We start from the raw sequence: 21459 nt of genomic DNA on the forward strand, positions 1-21459 counted from the left end.
TCTCGTAGATCATCATGGCCCAGCTCCATCATGCTCATCGCCGGTCCTCCAGCCAGAACATCCTCCTTGCTGTCGTCGCCTTCTTCATGTTCATCCCCATTCTTCGTCGTCGTTCCTGCCAGAGAATCCTCCTTGCTGTTGTCATTGTCCTCGCCTTCGTCATGTTCATCCGCATTCATTGTCGTCCTTCCTGCCAGAACATCTTCCTCGTCGTTGTGTTCTTGTTGTTGTTCATCCGCATTGCAGGGACTACACCACTCTTCAGTCTCACTCCAATTCATCGTTTCTCCATTTCAGTGGTACAAAATCATTGAATTGGTAGAAGATGATCAGAGGAAATTTATCTCAAGCTTTGGAATCAATGCTCTCTCTCTTCTTGCACTTCAAGACTGGAGGATCTTCCAGAGAATCAATATGAAGAACATCATCATCATCATCATCTTTCATCTGCAACTGCACCTTCTTATATACATATATATAGGCTGCACCACCACCAATCCATCCTACCCGTCAATTGGGCCTCATCCAACGGACACCATAGAATTTTTAGTTGGTTTGATTTTGATTCAAATACGAACCGTTATAGCAATTCTAAACGGACTTCGGATAGCATGCTGAGAAGAAATTTTCTACTTCACTTCGTAGGAGAAGAAAAGGCGTATTAACAATTTTACTAGTATTACTTTTTAGAAATCAAATCTAACATTTGTAACGGTTTGACTTTCCAACGACCGCACTGTGAATGGTACGTGGTGACCGTGACCACAGCCTATACATATACATAAGAAGGTGCAGTTGCAGATGAAAGATGATGACGATGATATTCTTTATATTGCTTCTCTGGAAGATCCTCCAGTCTTGAAGTGCAAGAAGAGAGAGAGCATTGATTCCAAAACTTGAGATAAACTTCTTCTGATCATCTTCTACCAATTCAATGATGTTGTACCACTGAAATGGAGAAACGATGAGTTCGAGTGAGACTGAAGAGTGGTTTAGTCCCTGCAATTGGGATGAACAAGAAGACAATGACGCCGAAAACAACAAGGACGAGGAAGATGTTCTGGCAGGAACGGCGGAGAATGGGGATGCACAAGAAGGCAATGACGACGATGTTTTGGCAGGAACGAGGATGAGTACGATGACGGAGGAGGGAAGTGGCCTCTGCCATTGCCATTTGGATCTACTACTAGAACACTTTATTGCAGAATCGAAGAGGGTGGGTCGCAGTAATGCGGGAGGACATCAAGAAACATTGAAAGTGTTGCAGAGCTTCAAGGATGCCACTCACTGTTCTGAGGATGACATTTATTCCACGCTTTTGCACTTCGATATGGATCTCGTCCAGACCTTCCACTCTCTTTGTTCTCAAGGTAATTAAGCTTTAATATGAAATCCTATTTTGCACTCACTCACCTTCTAGGGAGGATTCTATTGATTCTTTCTTATCTGAATTTTCATGAATGTTCTGTTTGTTTCTTTATCTTGAATTTTCAAGAACCCTTTGTTGTTTGGAACTTGGAAGAAATGTTTTGTGTGATAAATATAATCTATTTTTATAGGAAATTGTTATGGTCACATTGTGTATCTTGTGAGTCTTGAGGAGGCTACATGTAAATAACATATATTAATGTTTATGGTGCAAGGAAAAAAGGCCTGCTGGAATTATCGTTTTTGTGGTGCCGATCACTGTGTTTTCAATTCCTTGGAGTTTCAGTTTGCTGTTATATTCCATCAGATTTTCCTCTTAATTGCTCTCAGTCAATGAATTTTCTTGCTTGCTATCATTGCACATTGGAAATCCAATGCAAATGCTCTTTGTAATGGCTCTCAGTCAATGAAAGCACTTATTGGTATGGTTTTGTCAAGTCTTGATCGACAGTGATTACAATTACCATGATGCCATTTATACTAACCAGTATGTATGTTATAATAGCAGCAGCTTATCGGTGACATAAAGCTGAGATTCATCTTTGCTATTTGATCTGACGATCTAATATCGAATATGCATTATACAATTATTTAGGTCCTTTCAAGAAGGTGAAGAACAAGCGAGAACAGAGGAAAGAGGTTTGTGATTATCACTTATCAGAATGCATAAATTTCATTGCTTATATTTTAGTGTTTGAGAGTAGACATCCCCTTTCCTCCAACATGCAATGCAATGCAGGTGAACTTCTGTAGAGGCCAAAATGCTTCATTGAACATTCTCACAAAATCACTGACCTAGCAAGTGCTGATATGATAAGATATCAGCTTCAGTTTCTATTCTATTCGAGGCTCTAAATGTTTGAGAATTTTGTTTCAGAAAAATAGCTTTCATACCTGCGTACATTGTGGCTACTGATTGTCACTTTCAGGTTAAGTCTAAGTCGGAGCTCGGAGTATGCGCCGCTGCAAGTAGTAGCCAAGCCGATCCCAGCGCAGCAGGTCGACGTGTTTCTGGTGTGTTTGGATTTCGATATTTTAGAATTCTCGATCACAAAAGGCATAAATCAAATCAATGTATCTCACACAATCACAATGGTATGTATGGTTGTATGTCACTCAGAACCTCCCTCACATGAAGGAAGAGAATGTGAAGTGGACATAGGAAGCAAAGAACCTCCGCTCCCGCTCCTCAGGTCAGTTGTGTATTATTTTTGCATGGCTGCCGTTAGCAGAAATTTATGCCATGTACAGTACGTACATTGTTTAGGTAGATTCGGGTTTTCTCGATCGATAATCTTGTATTCGGTGGATTGTATATACATACATATGCTGCAGCGATGATGCCTCCTCTACTGTACAACCTGCTGCTGCTTCTCAGTGCCAGTCACCGCCGCCGGTGGCTGTTCCCTATCAGGTTTCCGTGGGAGAAGTGCAAAATGCTGCTGCTAATGCCAATGCCAATGCCTTAACCAATTCGGATCCCGAATTACCAGGCGATAGAGGATTTTGTGGAGATCAATCTGAAGCTTCTTCTAGTTTACCACAGGGTTATGGTCCAGTCCCAGACTCAGAGCAGGAAGGAGGAGGTGTTGCAGACAAAGAATCTGTCGCTGGAGGCTTGAGTCGCCTAACTGTAGGAAACCGCAGGGACAAGTTTCCTTGCGACAACAATGGACTGCCTATCCCAAATCCAGATGATCCAATATTGCCGCAGTCTGAAGCCTTGCGAAACCCGAGATTTGGTAGCATTGGACCGGATGTGCGAAGGCTGCAATCTGGTGCTGCTAATCAACATCCTTGTCAGTTGCAAAATTCTGCTGCTGCAGGTGTTTCTAACCGTGAGGTAAGTAATTTCAGCTTCTGAGAAATGGGATGGGAGGGGAGAGTTAAACAAGCTGGCACATGCACTAGTACAACAGAGGTTTCTTTCTTTCTTTCTTTCTGAAGATGATGGGAGGAGGAAGGATTTAAATGCAAATGCTCTGCCTTGAAGTGAATTGATATGTGTTGTGTCGAATCTGTTGGCAGCAGCAGCAGCATAGGAATTGGACGCCATGGGATTCGATTCCTGGGCTAGCTGATGTCCTCCTACATTCAAATTCGGGGCAATCTGATGCAGCCCTGCACTCGGGGGAGCTTGAAGTTGGTGATGGCGGCCGCCGCGGGGGGTCGGCATACTTCCATCCTATTGATGATGGGCGATACCTCCTCCATCCCGCTAGGCCTACGGCATCACGGGGCATTCCAACAAATCCTGAGGTACGGATGATTATGAAGTAATGCATGAATAACTTCTTCTCTTCCTATCAAGCAAGCAAGTGTTGGGTTGGGTTCCTTGTTTAACATCATCCTTACTCCATCCATTCGATGCTTCTTCAGGCTTTGACGTATACACACACACCCTCCTCCTCGTGGAGACTTACTCCTCTTCCTCCTCGCTGCCCTGCTCCCGTACCACCTCCTGGAGGTTTTTCCCTCTCGGGAGCTTCCATGCCTCAATTCATTTCCGACCCAAGTTACACGAATATGCGTTCTACTCATCATCATCATCAGCAGCAGCAGCAGCAGTCATTTGGCAGTAGCCGGATAGATCCTCAAAACTTGACGGCACCACCACCCCTGCCTGAAAGAGCCTTCATCAATGGCCACCGTGATGCCGCTTTCCAAGCAGGCAGAATATATTATAATGATACAACAAACAATCCGTACCAGGATCGTGCTCTCTCGCTTAACCAGGTATGTGTGTGTGTAGTCTATTTTGATTTCTCCTGCCTCCCCCCATATCGATTGATTGATTGATACTGTCTGGAGTTGTTCACAAAATGTTTACTCCTCAGCAGCAGCAGCAGCAGCAGCAATGCCACCACAGAGGTTTGATCGATCAAACTAGCTCAAGAACAATGCGGGTTTTTCACGGCGGCATTACACAGCATGACTGCCGCCCACCAACCAGAAACCAGAACCATCAGCACGAGGCATCAAGGGAAGCCGAGAGGTGGCAAAAACCAGGATAGTCTAGATGAGGTAATTAGTTGGCCCCGTGCAGTGCAGTTCATATAATAGAATAGAATAGACTGTTGTATATAAAAATCCTTCTGTTCCACACGTTCAGCTCAGATGCAACGAGAGATCATAAGTCGCTTTTCAGGCAGGCCACGATTGTACTGTATTTGTACTGCTGCATATCTTCTATCAGTGTATATCTTCACATCCAAAATGCAGTACAAACACCATCATATCAGATCAGATATCAATGCTTAGTCTTGGGAGAAATGTGTGTGTAAGTTTCTATATATATGATATCCAGTGGATGAAGGACTAACATCACAACACCCTTTTTTTGTAGGAGGAAACTCTCAAATCTGGTAGGGGTGTTGTCTGCAGCAATATTATTATGCACTAGCAAGCCAATCTGTATGTAGGCAACTTCGATGCGCCCTGAAATCCCTTTCATCCAAACTCACCAAACAAGCACATTGGCATTCGTCAACCCAATATACTACTGGAATTCCTTCGGGATTTCATTTTCGGCTTCCGCAAATCCATAAGCTTCGAGCATGTTTTTCACCCAAAACATATACGAAATCTTTCCAGATTTCTACCTCTCAATACATGAGAAAATCTCTCGAAATAAATGAGTAATATCCCCTCAACAAGAAGTAAAATTCAACCTATTCAACATGGGAGTTAGGCTTTCCCTTCGGTATGAAGATGAATATATAAAACTCTTCAAGCTCTCACTCTGCTATAAATCCATACTCAAGGCCATTTCCTCCAACCAAAACTCAACAACACAAGGCTCAATTCGTCCAATTAGACTTAGACACACCACTTGTAGTGTTTCCGACCTTCAAAAATATGTTCAAGATGTATCATACATATCAAATAAATGCAATGTAAAAGTTGGCAGTGTTGCAGGGCACCTTTTTCTTCCTCTTCTTTGACCTTCCACAAGGTTCTTTTCTTCTGCATGTTATCAGGTCAGGTAATTGAGCGGTCTTTGTATCATCCAAAAATACCTTCTTCAACTCAGAAAATACGTGCAAAACATTCAACATCAGCAAGCAACATGAACAGTGCAGCAACCACGCACCAGTTGGTCATCTGAACTTCTTGCGGATCCTCAATACAGGAAACAAAATTTCATGCCAACAGAATCCTTGAAAAACACTGGCTAGAATGGTTTCATTTCCATTTTTATCTCTAGTAACATAAAAGTGTAGAGATCTTGAGGAAATTTGCAGACAGCAATGTAGTTCTCAAACATGGTTATCTCAACTGAAGATAAAGTAACAAGCTATGGGGTTAGCGTGCGGAAGTTAAGGGCAAACATAATATTAATAGTAGACCAAAATGTCTTATAGCTAAAAAATATAGAAAACATGGGATACTTTGTGAAGTATATAAAGATGTAGAAAGATGTAGGCACTTTGCGCTCCTTGAACCTTACACTGAATAGATGAGATGGATCTCAGGCACATTCTGCATCAGAAGGTCCATGGAGAAATCAAATTCTTCAAAGAAAAAAAAAAAAAATTGAAAACATGGTCACATAGAACTAAGAAAATTTTCCTCTTCACTCCCAGACCTTGGAAGAAAATCAGATGCTATCCAACTAATTTTCTATCAATATATAAAATATTGCCGGTTAGTAGCAAAAAATGATAAAGATGGAGAAGCTAATGTTGTGTTTGTTTGTAAGTTTGTAATCTCTGAGGTTTGATTTATCAACTCGTCATGGTCCAATGGAATGGAATACAAAGAAAAGTTGACACATATAGGTGAGCTCTAATATGGTCCAAAACTTGGCCTTAAAAAATATTTGATCCAGGGCCAGGGCCTGGGCACATATATATAGCAAGCTCACGCCTCCTTCTGATTCAATTCAGGGTACGGTACTAGGCACATGGAATCAAAACATCTTTCATACACTTTCACAGCCCTGAATAATTTATATTAAAACAGTGCTGCAAAGTCTAACAGTCCAAATAAAACGACCGACAAAGATTTTTGGTGCAAAATGAAAATTATCCAAGCATTTTTATTTCTATTTTTTACTCCTATAAAATCAATTCTTTACCTTCCTCCATATATATTAGAGAGATTTAAATGTCCAAAATAATTTTCTCATAACAAAATATTAAAATGAAAATGATGCAATAGCAAACAAATTATATTATAATAAATTTATCTTTTAATTATACCATGCTGGGCTAGCTATGTTTTGTATTTTATATTTTATGTGTTAATTAAGGCGACTCAGCCTTAATCAATTCTATCTGTGGTAGTCTGTTATTTAAAATTGTCATAATTGTTCCCATTTAGATTAAAATTTTAAATAATAATAATAATTTTTAAAAAATTCGAATTTTCTGCTTCATACAAGGAAAAAAAAAATTTACAATTTTACTATCACTTTTTTAAAAATCAAATCTATTATTACTTTATGAAATTCCAACGACCGTATTGTGAATGGTACAGCGAATGTAAAATTGTTGCAGTTTATATTGTCCGTTGGATGAGGTCCAATTTGACGGCTAGGATGGATTGGGGGTGGTGACCAGAGCCTATATGTATATAAGAAGGTGAAGGTGCCAGCAGCAGCAGTTGCAGTTGCAGATGAAAGATGATGATGATGATGATGTTCTTCATATTGATTCTCTGGAAGATCCTCCAGTCTTGAAGTGCAAGAAGAGAGAGAGCATTGATTCCAAAGCTTGAGATAAATTTCCTCTGATCATCTTCTACCAATTCAATGATTTTGTACCACTGAAATGGAGAAACGATGAATTGGAGTGAGACTGAAGAGTGGTGTAGTCCCTGCAATGCGGATGAACAACAACAAGAACACAACGACGAGGAAGATGTTCTGGCAGGAAGGACGACAATGAATGCGGATGAACATGACGAAGGCGAGGACAATGACAACAGCAAGGAGGATTCTCTGGCAGGAACGACGACGAAGAATGGGGATGAACATGAAGAAGGCGACGACAGCAAGGAGGATGTTCTGGCTGGAGGACCGGCGATGAGCATGATGGAGCTGGGCCATGATGATCTACGAGACCACTTTCTTGCAGAATCCCAGAGGGTGGATCGCAGTAACGGGGGAGGACATCAAGAAACATTGAACGTGTTGCAGAGCCTTAAGGACGTCACTCACTTTTCCGAGGATGACATTTATGCCACGCTTTTGGACTGTGACATGGATCTCGCCCAGACCCTCCGCTCTCTTTTTTCTCAAGGTTTGGTTTGATTTTTAATTTACTTAATGGATTGGCCAGGCCAAGGACTTATTTACATCCAATTTTGCCTGCCTTCAAGAAGATACTCACATTCTAGGGATGGGGAGGATTTCTTGGATTCCTTCTTTCGTATCTGTGGTTGGCTTTGAATTTTCAAGAATTCCAAGAATCCTTTGTGATTTGGTTTGAATGGCCGTTGGATGAAATATTTTGTATTTTTACAGTGAATTATGATTGTCTATCTTGAGGTTGGTTAGTTACATGTAAATAAATTAATAATTTTGTTTAGTAAGGAAGGAAGAAAGTTGGGGCTGGAATATCATCGTTTCTATGGTCCAGATCACTGTGTTTGCAATTCTTAGACATCAATTAATCTAGTTACTCAAACACACCTGCAATGCATTTTCCTCTTAATATATTGCTCTCAGTTAATGTATTCTCTTTCTTGCTATCATTGCACATTGGGACATCCAATCCAATCCGATGCAAATGCTCTTTCTACTGGTATTTCTTGTGCGTGTGTGTGTGAATGCACTTATTGCAATGGTTTTGCCATGTCTTGATCGACAGTGAATAGAATTACCATGATCCTATTTGTACTAACTGGCCAGCCAGGCCAGTATGTATGTTATAATAATAGCAGCAACTTATCGGTGAACTAAACCTGAGATTCATCTTTGCTATTTGATCTGATCTAATGTCTAATTTGTTTGTTCAGGTCCTTTCAAGAAAGTGAAGAGCAAGCCAGAAAAGAAGAAAGAGGTATATTTTAGTGTTTTGAGAGTAGACAGGCAGATCTATTCGAGGTTCTAAATGTTTGAGAATTTTGTTTCAGAAAAATAGCTTTCATACCTGCATACATTGTGGCTACTGATTGTCACTTTCAGGTTAAGTCCAAGTCGGAGCTCGGAGTATGCGCCGCTGCAAGTAGTAGCCAAGCCGGTCCCAGGGCAGCAGGTCGACGTGTTTCTGGTGTGTTTGGATTTCGATATTTTAGAATTCTCGCATAAATCAAATCAATGTATCTCACACAATCACAATGGTATGTATGGTTGTATCGTCACTCAGAACCTCCCTCAGATGAAGGAAGAGAATGTGAAGTGGACAGCGGAAGCAAAGATCCTCCGCTCCCGCTCCTCAGGTCAGTTGTGTATTTGGTGGATTGTATATACATGCATATTGTCATGGGCTGACATTCCTACTCCTGATTCTCGGTCATAGTTCGTCTCATGTGTGTCCCATGTGTGCGAGCTCGGTCCTTGTCCTGTAAGGCCGATTAATGACCCATATTTTGGTGTAGGTGTACGGCCGATTAATGACCCATATTTTGGTGCAAGTGCGCATGATTCTACCATACTGTATAGTATATCCCGGGTGCGTTGCGCACAGAGGACGGCTGGTCTGGCCTCAGCAAGGGCGTGTCAGCGCAGCGATGATGCCTCCTCTGCTGTCCAACCTGCTGCTGCTGCTCAGTGCCAGTCACCGCCACCACCGGTGGCTGTTCCTGATCAGGTTTCCATGGGAGAAGTGCAAAATGCTGCTGCTAATGCCAATGCCAATGCCTTTACCAAGTCGGATCCTGAATTACCGGGCGATAGAGGACTTGGCGGAGATCAAGCTGAAGCTTCTTCTAGTTTACTACAGGGTTATGGTCCAGTCCCAGACTCAGAGCAGGAAGGAGGAGGTGGTGCAGACGAAGAATCCGTCGCCGCCGGAGGCTTGAGTGGCCTAACTGTAGGAAACCGCAGGGACGAGTTTCCTCGCGACGACAATGCACTACTGCCTATCCCAAATCCAGATGATCCAATATTGCCGCGGTCTGAAGCCTTGCGAAACCCGAGTTTTGGTAGCGTTGGACCGGATGTGAGAAGCCTGCAATCTTTCTAAGATTCTTTCTCCTTCTTTGTTTGGATTTCTACGACTTACAGCCGACAAGTTCACCTCATTCATAGGAAACACAGAAAATCTGAGAATGATGAGGTAGGTATATTCTTGTTCGCTTATCAGCCACGAGTCAGAGCACACCTAATAATATACCAAAATGATCAAACGGCAACGTAAAGAAACCCACCTTCTATCTAATAATATCGAATCAGTAACACTAGCCATGGCAAAATTAAAAAATAATACTAATAAATTCAAAGAAGTGGGTTATCGAGCAAAGAAGTAAACATTCCAACTTGTTTCACTTTTCTATAAAGAAGAAAATTTTCCCCAGAGGAGAGAATGTAACATGAATAAGACAAAAAATCAAGAAAATTGCGGTGGATCCTTTAAAACTGACCAGCATTCACTACCATTGCCGGAGTTGGCTCAGCCTACAAAGTAGGGCTTAAGGTCGATTCAGTACTCTACTGTTTGGTATGATTGAAACAACCCTTGAGATTTTTTTATTTTTCTTTTTCTTTTGTGCGCCTTTGGCAAAGTTTCTTGAGTTTCCCGGACGCAGCCCAGCCGTCGTCAGGCAGAGGCTCATGACTCTTGTAGAAAACGAGTGCTGGCATATTCTAATCATTTGGAAACTGCCATGTTTTTAACATTAATACTTATTATTATTTTTTAAAAAGGAAAAATACTCGTTTTGCCTATATACAATATTAATTTTTTTTCCTGTCAGTCGTATATAATTTATTATTATCATTTTTTTTTTTTTTTATCGTTAACATATTTTCTGGCAGCTTGTCAGATCAAATTCAGGTGAGTTTTTCGATTTTTTTAAAAAAAAATTCAAAACCATGTACGCAAGTAATTAATTAAAAAAAAAAGGTTGAAGATAAAGAGAAAAAAGCGAAGATAGAAGATACAAGAAAATTAAAAAAAAGGCAATAATCAAAGAAAAAAGAGAAATGCTGAAACAACTAATTCTTTAGTTTCTTCCAAAAAGGATTCAAACACAAGTAATAAATAAAAAAAAAAAAAGAGAAAAAACGAAGATAAATGAAAAAAAAAGCAAAACAAGATAACAAGAAAATTAAAGAAAAGGAAAACAAAAAAACAAAAAAAAAAAGAGAATGAAACAAAGAATTCTTCAACTTCTTGTAAAAAGGATCGAGTAATAAATAAATAAGGTGAGGACAAAGATAAAAATCAAAAAAACAAAAAAAAAAAAAAAAAAAAAAAAAAAAAAAGAAAGAAAGAGCGTAAGAATGAAACAAAGAATTCTGTGATTTCTTCCAAAAGAATTCGAATAAAGTAATAAATTAAAAATAAGAGGACGAAGATAAATAAAAAGAAAATAAAAATAAAAGAAAGATGACAAGAAAATTAAAGAAAGTAAAAAAAATAAGAAAGAAGAGAAAGGATGAAAGAAAGAGTTCTTTGGCTTCCTATAAAAAGGATCCTGCAAGTAATAAATCAAGAAAAGAAAATGAAGATAAGAAAAAAAAAACAAAAAACAAAAATTAAAGAAAAATGTCAAGAAAATTAAAGAAGAAAAAAAAAACAAAAAAAGAAAAAGATTAAATAATGAGTTTTCAGACTTCTTCCGAGAGCATCCGAACGCAAAAATAATAAATATGACAAACGAGAAGAGAGAGCAAAAATAAAGAAATCAGCAAAAAAATAAAAAAATAAAGAAAAATGAATCGTTACAAAGCAAAAAATAAAAAAAAAATTAATAAATTGTATGAATTGAGAGAAAAAAATATGATGTATGCGTATGTCTTTATAAATTACTAAAACATGTCCTTATAAGCTACTAAAACACACACACATATATATATATATATATACTATTTCTATCTAACTCTTATCAATTTTATTTTATCCTTATTTTATCACTATCCAAAATAATTTCTTGTTTGATATTATTTTATTCGGGACGTCATTCTGAGTTTGGATTGAACAATTAAGTTGTTTTTGTTTTTGTTTTTTTGTTCTATTAAAATCAAATAATATATACTCTATGGGATACCAATTTAAAAATAATTTAAATTTAAATTTTAATTATGTCTTAAATGTCATAATTTATATATTTTTAATATCAATTAAATTGTTATTTTAATTATATTTTAAATTTTTGTATCTACTGTAATATAAATAATTTTTGTGGAAATGATAGAATATGTGAATATATTTTTAATAAATATAACAAAGTCAAATTTTGTATATTTTGTGATGCTTAAAATTGATGATTAGTTCGCGATTGTCTTTCAATTCAATTAGAATGAAGTACATATATTGTCATCATACATGTGTTTGTTTTATTATATGTTTATTTGATTTTGATTTGAAATTAAATTAAATTTAATAATGTTTTATAAAAAATAGTATATTTTACAAATTCAATAATATTGACTTGATTTTTTAAATAAGGTGCAACATTTGTTTTGGGCACGAGTTTTTAGGTGGATAGTATTAAGTAAGATAATTTAAAAATTAGGTGATGTGATGGAGAGTGAAATATATTTTTTATTTTTTTATTTGGGTGATGTGATGGGATAAAGTGTGGGGTAGAAATTAAATATAATTAATTATTTCTTATTTTAGAAATGTTACAAGGTGTTTGAAACATACCAAAAATGAAATGTTGCACTGTATTTGGAAAGATGGAGTACTATTTATTGTTAATTGATATGCTTATTAGATTAACATAGGGTATTAACTTATATTTTATATGCTAATTAGAATAGTCAACATAATCTAATTAATTATATCATAATTAATATTCCAATTTTAATTATATCAAAATTAAAATTGCTTATTCATATTCAAATCAAAAGCCAACAATTTCTACTTCACTTCATATTAGGAAAAAGAACAAATTAACGATTTTACTATGGGCTAGGATATTATGCTAAATTATAAAATTCAGCTTGGCCGAACTTAAAGTGACTAGTTTATTTATTAAATTACATTGTTTAATTAAAAGTATTATATTCAAAATAACAAAAATTTGGAATTATTCAATACATATTGAATTATTTTATACTCTCTTCCCTTCCATATACCTATATATATCAATTTTTTTTTTCTTAGAAATATTAGTACTATATTGGGATACAGTAGAAATAAAAATAAAAAGATTAAATTAACCATTGTATGATATAAACCTAATGAAAAAAAAAAGAAATACTGTGTGACGGACCAAAATAAAAAAATTGATAAAAAACATATCAACATGTGATCAAAATTCTTTTACTAAGACTCATAGTATGTAGAATTATAAAATTAAACTTAACTGAATTTAATATAAGTCGCTTTAATTTACTAAATTACATTGTTTAATTCAACATATTATATTTAAAATAAAAAATTTGGAGTTATTCAATATACTGCTAAATTATTTTATACATCTATCATTTGATTCAAATCTATTTTAAACACTCAACCACAACACGAGAATTAGAATGGTAATTATGATATAATTAGATCATAATAACTATTCTAATTAGCATATCAAATATAAACTACTACCCTATAACACTCTTAATATAATGAACATATTAACTAACAATACATAATAATAATAATAATAATAATAATAATAATAATAATAATTTATAAATATAAAATATGCTTATTTGCTAATTTAAAAATAAATCAATATTTTTGAATTTGTAAAATATATATTTTTTCTATTAATATTTTTTTTTTACTTAAAATTTAAAATAATTTAATTTTTAGATAAATTAATATTTTATAAATATTGTTACCATATACCATAAACCATAAAACTCAAGAAACGTTGCCAAAGACGCACAAAAGGAAAAGAGAAAAACTCCAAGGGTTGTTCAAATCATACCAAACATTAGTATTGAATCCGGCTTAAACCCTAATTTGTGGTTGAGCCAACTCCAGCAATGGTGTCGCATACTTCGAATAATGGTAAGTTTTAAGGGATCCACCGCAATTTTCTTGATTTTTGTCTTATTCATGTTACATTCTCTTCTCTGGGGAAAATGTCCTTTATAGAAAAGTGAAACAAGTTGGAAAGTATAGTTCTTCGTCGATAACCCACTTCTTTGAATTTATTATTATTTTTTAATCTGCCATTTCGTGATCCATTTTTAATCTCTAGTGTTACTGATTCGATATCAGTGCGCTAGATAGAAGGTGGGTTTCTTTACGATGCCATTTGATCATTTTGGTATATTATTAGGTGTGCTCTGACTCGTGGCTGATTTCGTGAAGAAGCGAACAATATACCTCATCATTCTCAGATTTTCTGTGTTTTCTGCTAACATGGGTAATATATCAAGTTACACTATGAATGAGGTGAACTTGTCGGCTGTAGTCGTAGAAATCAAATACCAAGTTGCTAATATTGTTGCTTAGTTCTCAGAGTGAAAATTGCTGGTCCTGTTGGGCATGATATTAGTATTGCTTAGTTTTGCATTCACCTCATCTATAATTCATAAGAACTTCCTGTGTGGGGTCTCGAACGACAATTTCAGGCATCACAGCTAATCTCGTATAATATCTTAGAAGGTGATTTCCCTATATAGACTTATGAACTGGAAAACATTATGAATTGGAAAAATATGTTATTAACGTTAATTGATTAATATGTGATGGTGTTTAAATTCTATGAACTATTTACAAATCTTCACTATGCATTGATGCCATGGAAAGTTCAAAGAGACATTTGTTCAAAGAAGGGCGTTTGTGAAACCAAATACGTCAAACTTTATTATGTCTTATTTCAAGCTATAAGGGCTTTGACTGTATAAATCCCTTTTTCTCTTTACAGCTATCAATTTATCCCAGAAGGTGAACAGAATGACTTCTGGTGGCTCAGATGATTACAATTCATGGAGGTCATTGATTTTGGAGATTGAAGCTACATGCCCGGTACGTCTGTTTGCCTGTTGTAGTCATACATGGTATAACTTCTCTAACCGATGGCCATCCACGCACATAACAAACTAACCTGATAACATTAAAACTGTCAAAATTTCTTGATGATAAACAAAGGGCTAAATGGCCTAGGTATAGGATGCAAATGCACATGCTTGTATTGGTGTCTTTGTACTCCAACTTACACATGGTTTTGGCTTCCAGGAGGATATAGATACTACTTCCTTAGCATACGAGTCCTTTTTAGCAATATTCCCATTGTGTCACTGGCATTTGGAGAAATATGCATGTTACATAGCAGAGAGACGTGGTGCTCAAGAAGCAGTGAAAATTTATGAGCGAGGAGCAGCTGCTGCAATGTATTCAGTTGGTTTCTGGGTTGACTATTTTTCATTTGGCACATCTTGCTTTGAAGACCCTGAGGATGTTCGTCGGTAGTATTAACAAAATTATGCATTGTATATACATTTCTTTTGCTGCATATATGATTTGTTCTTTTTAGTACATCTACGAGATGCTCTATTTGGCATTGCTGTAATGCTAGTAACCCCCTTGATTGATTGAAGTTCACTTTGAGCTTGACAAACTACTGATTTTCATGGAAAAATGTTGATAGACAAGAATTGTGTAAGTAACTAAATAAGATTTCCCAGTCATATCTATCTGTACTGGCGTCTGGCTAGGATGACTATCAATGAATACATTACTAAAGTTCGGAATTCACTAGAGAATTTTAGCTCCATACTCATCCCTGGGACCTTGAATAAAATAAGTACTTATAATATCAAAGTGGCATTGAGAAACATGCCTGAAGTATTTCATAAGGTCCTCTCTCTGTCTTAGATGGATTTAGAACCATTAATAGACAACAAAAAATGACAGATTTTCTTAGAATAGTGCAATTCATGCCTATTGAAACTGTTTTGTGTGACCTTGAATCTTGGAGATGCGTTATTGTCTATGGCTCTGGAATTAGGATCTATCTATAGATAGGGTGTTGTTATAATACTTTATCAGCCCCATGTCTAGATGATCTAAGAATGTGGTGGGGGATATGGTTATGAGATGGGCTTCTTTAGGTATATCTAAGACCTCATATTTTGATTATCCTTACATAATTATATTATCTGATGAGCAATTTTCTAAATACTGTGAGTATATCCTGGGAGTGATGGTTTACCAATTATGCTTATTCATGTGGACAGGTTATTTGGAAGAGCTGAGACATTTGTTGGTAGAGATTACTATTGCCATGTTATATGGGACAAGTATATGAAATATGAATTTAGTCAGGGGGGTTGGAGGTTTCTTGCATTGAGTTACATCCAAGCACTCAGATTCCCAACAAAGAAGCTGCACTTTTATTATGATAAGTATGTCCCTGTCCAACATAACTCTTACTCCCCACCCCACTTCTGTCCTATGACCCTATCCCCATCCTCCCCCCCCCCCCCCCCCCCCCCCCAACACGCACACACACAAAGAAAAAACATTTAAGTCTCACTATTAAATGAACATATTCACTAATTACCTTTGTTTTGTAACATTTCATTCTACAATTCACTTATAGTTGCAGATTTCATAGTAACCTAATATATTACTTGTGATATACCAAATGCTCCTTTCTGTCGGAGAATATACTGAGCTTCTGATTACTGTAAGATGTCTTCAGATTCAAACATTGATAACTTAAGTATCATTAAAGGCCATGTTGCTCTCTTGATATTTGCTATAGTGCATGCATCTATTCTTGTCCAGGATACATTTTGTGTTTCTTTGGGGCGCAATCTGATAGATCAAGAGGAGGTAATATTAATATTACCCCTGGTTTGCCACATTTTGATAAGATCTGCGTGCATATCACTGTATGTTTTGTTTATTTGGCCCACAGTTGGAAGATTAAATAAATCAATTTCACCCCTGTAACGCATGTTTTGATTACTTCTTCAGCTTTAAGCAATTTGTTGCCAATTTGGAAGAGGAGATTGGTCTTGAAAAGGGTAACAACATGGAAGTAGTTCAACCCTCTAGTCCTCGTGCATCAACAGAAATATCTAGGGATGAAATCTCTCTCGTCATTAACGATTTACTGGATTCATCTGATGTATCCATTAAGTCCAGAGCACTAGATAGATATAGAGCTATTGGTGAGGGATTCTATCAGGAAGGATGCCAGATGGAGGAAAAGATCAAGTGTTTTGAGAAAAAAATTCATAGGCGGTACTTTTATGTGACTCCTGTTGATGATGATGAAATAAGTAATTGGCACCTATATCTGGATTTCATTGAAGATTTAGACGACTTGGATTGGGTATGCTTCTTTCAGTTGTTGTGGTTTCATTTGGACACTTAGATTATGCAGCACTATTTTTAAATTATTCAGTGCAGGCTGTGAAACTGTATGAAAGATGTTTGATTCCATGTGCCAATTACCCTGAATTCTGGACGCGATATGTGGAGTTCCTTGAATCAAAAGGAGGACGTGAGCTGGCTTTATGTGCCCTGGATCGGGCAGCTCAATTATTTTTGAAGGTGCAGTTTTGGCTTATGCATATTAAAGCTCATCTATATGTGGTCAAGTTTTCTTTGTATTCCACTGGATGATGAGTTGATAAATTAAACCTTGTTCCACTCGGAGATTTGGCCTTTCCATCTTTTTTTTTTTTTTCCTAATTGGCAGTATTTTCTATCTTGATAGAAAATTAGTTGGATAGTATAATCTTTCTTTTCCAAGATTTGGTGTCTGATTTTCTTCCAGGGTCTGGTTTTATATATATATTCAGTTTGAAATGATCATGGGAGTGAAGAGGGAAATTTTCTTAGTTCTATATGATCTTTTTTCTTTCTTTTTTTTTTTTTTTTAAGAATTTGATTTCTCCATGGACCTTCTGCTGCAGAATGTGCCTGAGATCCATCTATTCAGTGCAAGGTTCAAGGAGCACTTAGGAGATGCTAATGGTGCTCGTGCTGCATTGCTTCGGGTTGATGCAAAGACTGATGCCAGTTTCATTGAAAAGACTATGGCTCTATCCAACATTGAAAGACGTCTTGTAAATCTTCCAATGTTTTATATTCTGGTTTCCAAGTCTTCCACTGTTGTATGTTTTGGCTTCTTCAAGTATGATCTTGTAAGTTTCAGGGGAATTTTAAAGCCGCTTCTGCTGCATATGAGATAGCACTGGAAGCAGCAAGGGAGAGGCGAAGGCTACATGTTCTTCCTACTCTGTATATTCAATTTGCCTATCTCACCTTCTCGGTATGAAGCTGTTTAGAATTCACCTATATCGTATTGCAACAATGTTATTAAGTCTACACTGTTTTATTAGCTTCGGCACTGTCGAATGCAGTAGAGGTAGAAAGCATTGATCTGGTTAAGTGCTTGGGCACCTTTCTAGGGGTGGATAGCATGTCGTGTTCTGACACTATATTCCAAGAACTATATAATGCATGTTTCCTTGGGATTGTTCTTCATATGATTTTGATTTTTGTTAAATTTATAAATAGTAGTCCACATAATGCTTTTTGTTAATGATCTCATATCGTAATGTCACTAACCAAACCTAGCTGGCTGGTAGATATCAGGCAGCTCAGCTGCTGCCAGAGATGTATTGATTGAAGGTGTACGCAACGTGCCTGATTGGAGATTTCTTGTCGAGGTATTGTATTTCTACTCTATATCTAATATCAGACAAGGGCAAGAAAAGATTTAACACATCATGTTCAACCAGATCTTTGATCATTAAATGCTCATCCGCCTTATTATAATGTTAATACTACTAGTTTGTGCATGATCTAAGGACCACATGTTTGATGTAAAAATATTGGTTTCTCTTGCTCATGCAGGAGTTGATAAAATTTGCAATGACACACGAAGGGGCAAGCCACTTAAATGTGATTGATGCAATAATAGTTGATGTCATTACACCTGAATCAGATGAATATAAAGATTTGAATGCCAAAGATCGTGAGAGCCTATCACTCTTATTCTTAGAGGTTGAAGTTTCTCTCTCACTCATATATTTTATTCGCTATTTATCATTGATATGACACTTGAATCAGTGTCTGCTTAATGTGACCTTTATTTTAGCTATCACTTGATATTTTGTTCACAATGTTAATGGAGGAAAATCTCTATAAATTTAACATTGATATGTTGCGTTCTGATATTCTGTTTACATTCTCATGACAATGTTACTTGAGCTCTGATTTTCTGTTTACATTCTCATGATAAAATCTTACTTGAATTGGCTCATTCCGCACATGCTCATTATTTGGTTGATGATTGCAGTATGTAAATCTTTGTGGAACACTACAAGATTTAAGAAAGGCTTGGAGTCGTCATGTTAAGTTATTTCCACAGTTCCTAAGGATGAGGACAGCATATAATAAATCAACATCAGGCAATTACTTGTCAGGTGGGATTGCAGGAAGAAAAGGAGATCAGCCATCTGGTGATGAGTGTTCTGGTAATCATCTCCAGATTCAAGGGCAAAAACAGGTCCTTAAGTCTGCAGTTAATGATGAGATCCAGCCTAATGAGATGTTAGAAAGGCTGTCGCTTCCAGAGAATAATAAAATAAGTGCCGAGGAAACAGTGGTACGGCAAGGGTCTCAAGAAGCTAACTTGATCAAGCAGGATGCATCTGGAAACAGTGAACCAGCCTATGAATTATCACGCCAGTATATGGAGGACAATCTGGGGAGAATAATTTTTAGTGCAGAATTAACTAGCCAGTCTAAAGGGAATGCTTTGAGCACATCCGAGCCGGATCAAGATCCTGCAGGAGGCAAAGGTACGCACATGGACGTCAGAACGGAACTTGTAAAGCCATCAAATGGAAATGCTTTAATTCTACATGAGGGAGCACAAGAACCAGTCAGTTTGGCAACAACGGAGCCAATTCAGCCAAACTCTCTGAATTTTCCGGAGAAGGAACCTCAGGAGTCGACTCCCATGGCTGTTGACAAGAATGAATCACAAAGAGGTGTGTCTGGTGAGAGCACACCGGGTGCCATCTCAAATGTTGAATTTAATTCGTCTGCTGCCTCCAGCAGCGTTCAGACTGATCACATTTGCAATGAATTGGTCAGAGATAGATCAACGAGCCATCAGCAAAATATATCAACAAAAAGATGGGTCGATCCAGATGAGCCATCCAAAGCTGATGCCTACTCGAATGAAATAGACAATCACACACCACCCCCTGCTACAGGACCCTCAACTTCATGCCTCAAAGAGCAGCTGCCAGGTCTAGAGTCCAAGTTGGAGCAGTCTCTCCACCACGGGTGTCATCCGACTGTTACATCCGGCAGATCAATGCATGTAAGTCCTGACACTGCTCAGCAGAATCTAGATAAGCAGAAATCTGGTCTGGTAGAAGACACAGTAAGTGACAAAGGCCAGTCTGCAAATAATATGACACCTCCAACCAATGTGTCCTCAGGACAAACACCAGCATCGACTCAGCCAGTTTCTTATTCCATGCCAAATGTGAATCCGATGGCTTCGCAAAATGGTCAATATCCATGGCAAACACAGCAGAGCTTAGATATGAACCAGATGTTACAGTATCATTATCAGCAGCAACAGTTACTTCAACAACAGTACCAGCAGCAGCAGATGCAAATGCAGCAAGCCTATTTCCAACTGCAACAAAATTACCAGCAGTACTATCAGCAGCTACAGCCACATCAAAAGCAACAGCAGCATAATCAGCAGCAACTGCAACCTATGGTTCAGCAGCAGCCTCAGTTGTCTCCTTATCAGGCTTATCAGATGCAGCAAAATTTCTCGACTTTTCAGCATCCACAGCAGCCATCCCAACACCAACATTATCAGCATGACCAACAGCAGGTGGTAGGGAATCTGCCAGTGCAGCAAGGTCAGGAAGCTCCTAACTTTCAGCAGATACATATGAAACAACCGCTAGAAGCACAGGATTCAGCTTACCAAGAACGTCAATTAGCTTACCAACAACAGCTAATTTTGCAGCAGTACCAACAATACCAGGCTTATCAGCAAATGCAACTACAGCACCAATCTCAGGATGGGACTAAACACGTGCAAGAGCAACAGATCCAGCAGCATCCTGTGCAGAACCAGCAAGGTGAACAGCTGCAAAAACAGCAGCAAGTAATTTCAACCAATTTGACGCAGCATGCAAGCCAAAATCAACAGGTCTTTTTTTCTAACTTCTATATGCAGACTTTCCTCCTCCTTCTAGGTGCAATCAACTGTATGTCCCATGATTATTTATTTGAGTATCCGTAATTCTAATAATGTCAGCAATCCAAGTTATATTGTTTGGATGAGTGTTTTCTGTAAATATCAATCTCATGATTTAATTTAAGATGGATGACCTGCTTGTCAGGCATTTTGGGATTTGAAGCCAGAGTAAATGGATTTTAGAACTGGGTTATGTTTTTAAAGCATTAATTGTTTCCATTGAACAAAGGATTTATCATATTTTCCTCATTGATTCTTTGCTTAAGGGTTTGCCATTTGCATTGCAGGTTTCTAGAAGTGCATCAACAGATTATGACAGTGAAACCAAACCTTCTGAATCTAAACATCTTCAATCACCATGAATGTAGCAATGATGTCCTACTGTTGGTTGATACTAATCTCAGATGCTACAGTATGGCTTCATCTCAGCATCTCATGCAACCAACATATGTGGATGTGCTGCTATGCTGCAATCCTCAACTAATGTAAGACACATGGGTCTCAACCTTAAGGAATAACTTGATATGTGGATGATATTGTAGGATATGTTAATCCAATGCATGCATGTCGCTGTTAATTGATGAAACTAGAATGCTACGAATTTCAATTGTTGCAACATGGTTTGGGAGAGGTTTTCTGAGATATTATGACCCTTGGCTGAACTTATCATCTAAAGTGTTTGTACCAGTTAAAAAGATTGTGCGTGCTGGTTGTTAATAGATAGTACTCCTTTAATTGATTGTGGCCTGCATAAGCTATGTA

General features: G+C 37.3%; 3 protein-coding genes across 15 annotated transcripts; all 3 read left to right on the top strand.

Moving 5' to 3' along the window:
• The first annotated feature begins 3306 nt into the window (after positions 1–3306).
• LOC127253304 (uncharacterized) lies at positions 3307–4471 on the top strand. Its single transcript, XM_051277822.1, has 3 exons — positions 3307–3687; positions 3808–4164; positions 4266–4471. Exons 2-3 carry the CDS (start codon positions 3919–3921, stop codon positions 4440–4442), a joined length of 423 nt encoding a protein of 140 aa, XP_051133779.1. The 5' UTR covers positions 3307–3687; positions 3808–3918; the 3' UTR covers positions 4443–4471.
• Positions 4472–7049: 2578 nt separating this feature from the next.
• LOC127253300 (uncharacterized) lies at positions 7050–9098 on the top strand. Its single transcript, XM_051277815.1, has 5 exons — positions 7050–7673; positions 8392–8435; positions 8561–8645; positions 8742–8814; positions 8974–9098. Exons 1-5 carry the CDS (start codon positions 7214–7216, stop codon positions 8987–8989), a joined length of 678 nt encoding a protein of 225 aa, XP_051133772.1. The 5' UTR covers positions 7050–7213; the 3' UTR covers positions 8990–9098.
• A 4262-nt stretch (positions 9099–13360) lies between these two features.
• LOC127253285 (pre-mRNA-processing factor 39-2) lies at positions 13361–21298 on the top strand. 13 transcript variants are annotated; one of them, XR_007839240.1, is made up of 13 exons: positions 13361–13499; positions 14365–14465; positions 14676–14905; positions 15677–15844; positions 16422–16782; positions 16860–17003; positions 17369–17521; positions 17611–17727; positions 18047–18127; positions 18315–18464; positions 18760–20353; positions 20464–20649; positions 20985–21298. XR_007839240.1 is itself a non-coding variant. In XM_051277785.1 (13 exons), the coding sequence occupies exons 2-13, from the start codon at positions 13857–13859 to the stop codon at positions 21057–21059; spliced, it is 3474 nt and encodes a 1157-aa protein (XP_051133742.1). In that variant the 5' UTR covers positions 13377–13499; positions 13774–13856; the 3' UTR covers positions 21060–21298. The 13 variants fall into 13 exon arrangements, 12 of the variants coding, with proteins under 12 accessions (XP_051133741.1, XP_051133742.1, XP_051133743.1 ...); XM_051277785.1 differs by adding an exon at positions 13774–13860 and having other exon boundaries at positions 13377–13499; positions 18760–20649; XM_051277786.1 differs by lacking the exon at positions 13361–13499 and adding exons at positions 13575–13607; positions 13774–13860 and having other exon boundaries at positions 18760–20649.
• Positions 21299–21459: the final 161 nt, after the last annotated feature.

This window comes from Andrographis paniculata, unplaced genomic scaffold (genome assembly GCF_009805555.1).
Source record: "Andrographis paniculata isolate CXL003 unplaced genomic scaffold, ASM980555v1 Contig50END, whole genome shotgun sequence".
Lineage (NCBI taxonomy): Eukaryota > Viridiplantae > Streptophyta > Magnoliopsida > Lamiales > Acanthaceae > Andrographis > Andrographis paniculata.

What these genes read in the sequence shown, in the direction of transcription:
- LOC127253300 (XM_051277815.1), top strand. Translation starts at nt 7,214, where the DNA reads ATGAATTGGAGTGAGACTGAAGAGTGGTGTAGTCCCTGCAATGCGGAT. An exon ending in CCGCTCTCTTTTTTCTCAAG is followed by an intron (nt 7,674 to 8,391) that starts GTTTGGTTTGAT and finishes TTGTTTGTTCAG; the next exon opens with GTCCTTTCAAGAAAGTGAAG. An exon ending in AGCCAGAAAAGAAGAAAGAG is followed by an intron (nt 8,436 to 8,560) that starts GTATATTTTAGT and finishes TGTCACTTTCAG; the next exon opens with GTTAAGTCCAAGTCGGAGCT.
- LOC127253285 (XM_051277784.1), top strand. Translation starts at nt 13,475, where the DNA reads ATGGTGTCGCATACTTCGAATAATG. An exon ending in CCAACATTGAAAGACGTCTT is followed by an intron (nt 17,522 to 17,610) that starts GTAAATCTTCCA and finishes TGTAAGTTTCAG; the next exon opens with GGGAATTTTAAAGCCGCTTC. An exon ending in TTGCCTATCTCACCTTCTCG is followed by an intron (nt 17,728 to 18,046) that starts GTATGAAGCTGT and finishes GCTGGCTGGTAG; the next exon opens with ATATCAGGCAGCTCAGCTGC.
- LOC127253304 (XM_051277822.1), top strand. Translation starts at nt 3,919, where the DNA reads ATGCCTCAATTCATTTCCGACCCAAGTTACACGAATATGCGTTCTACT. An exon ending in GTGCTCTCTCGCTTAACCAG is followed by an intron (nt 4,165 to 4,265) that starts GTATGTGTGTGT and finishes TTTACTCCTCAG; the next exon opens with CAGCAGCAGCAGCAGCAGCA.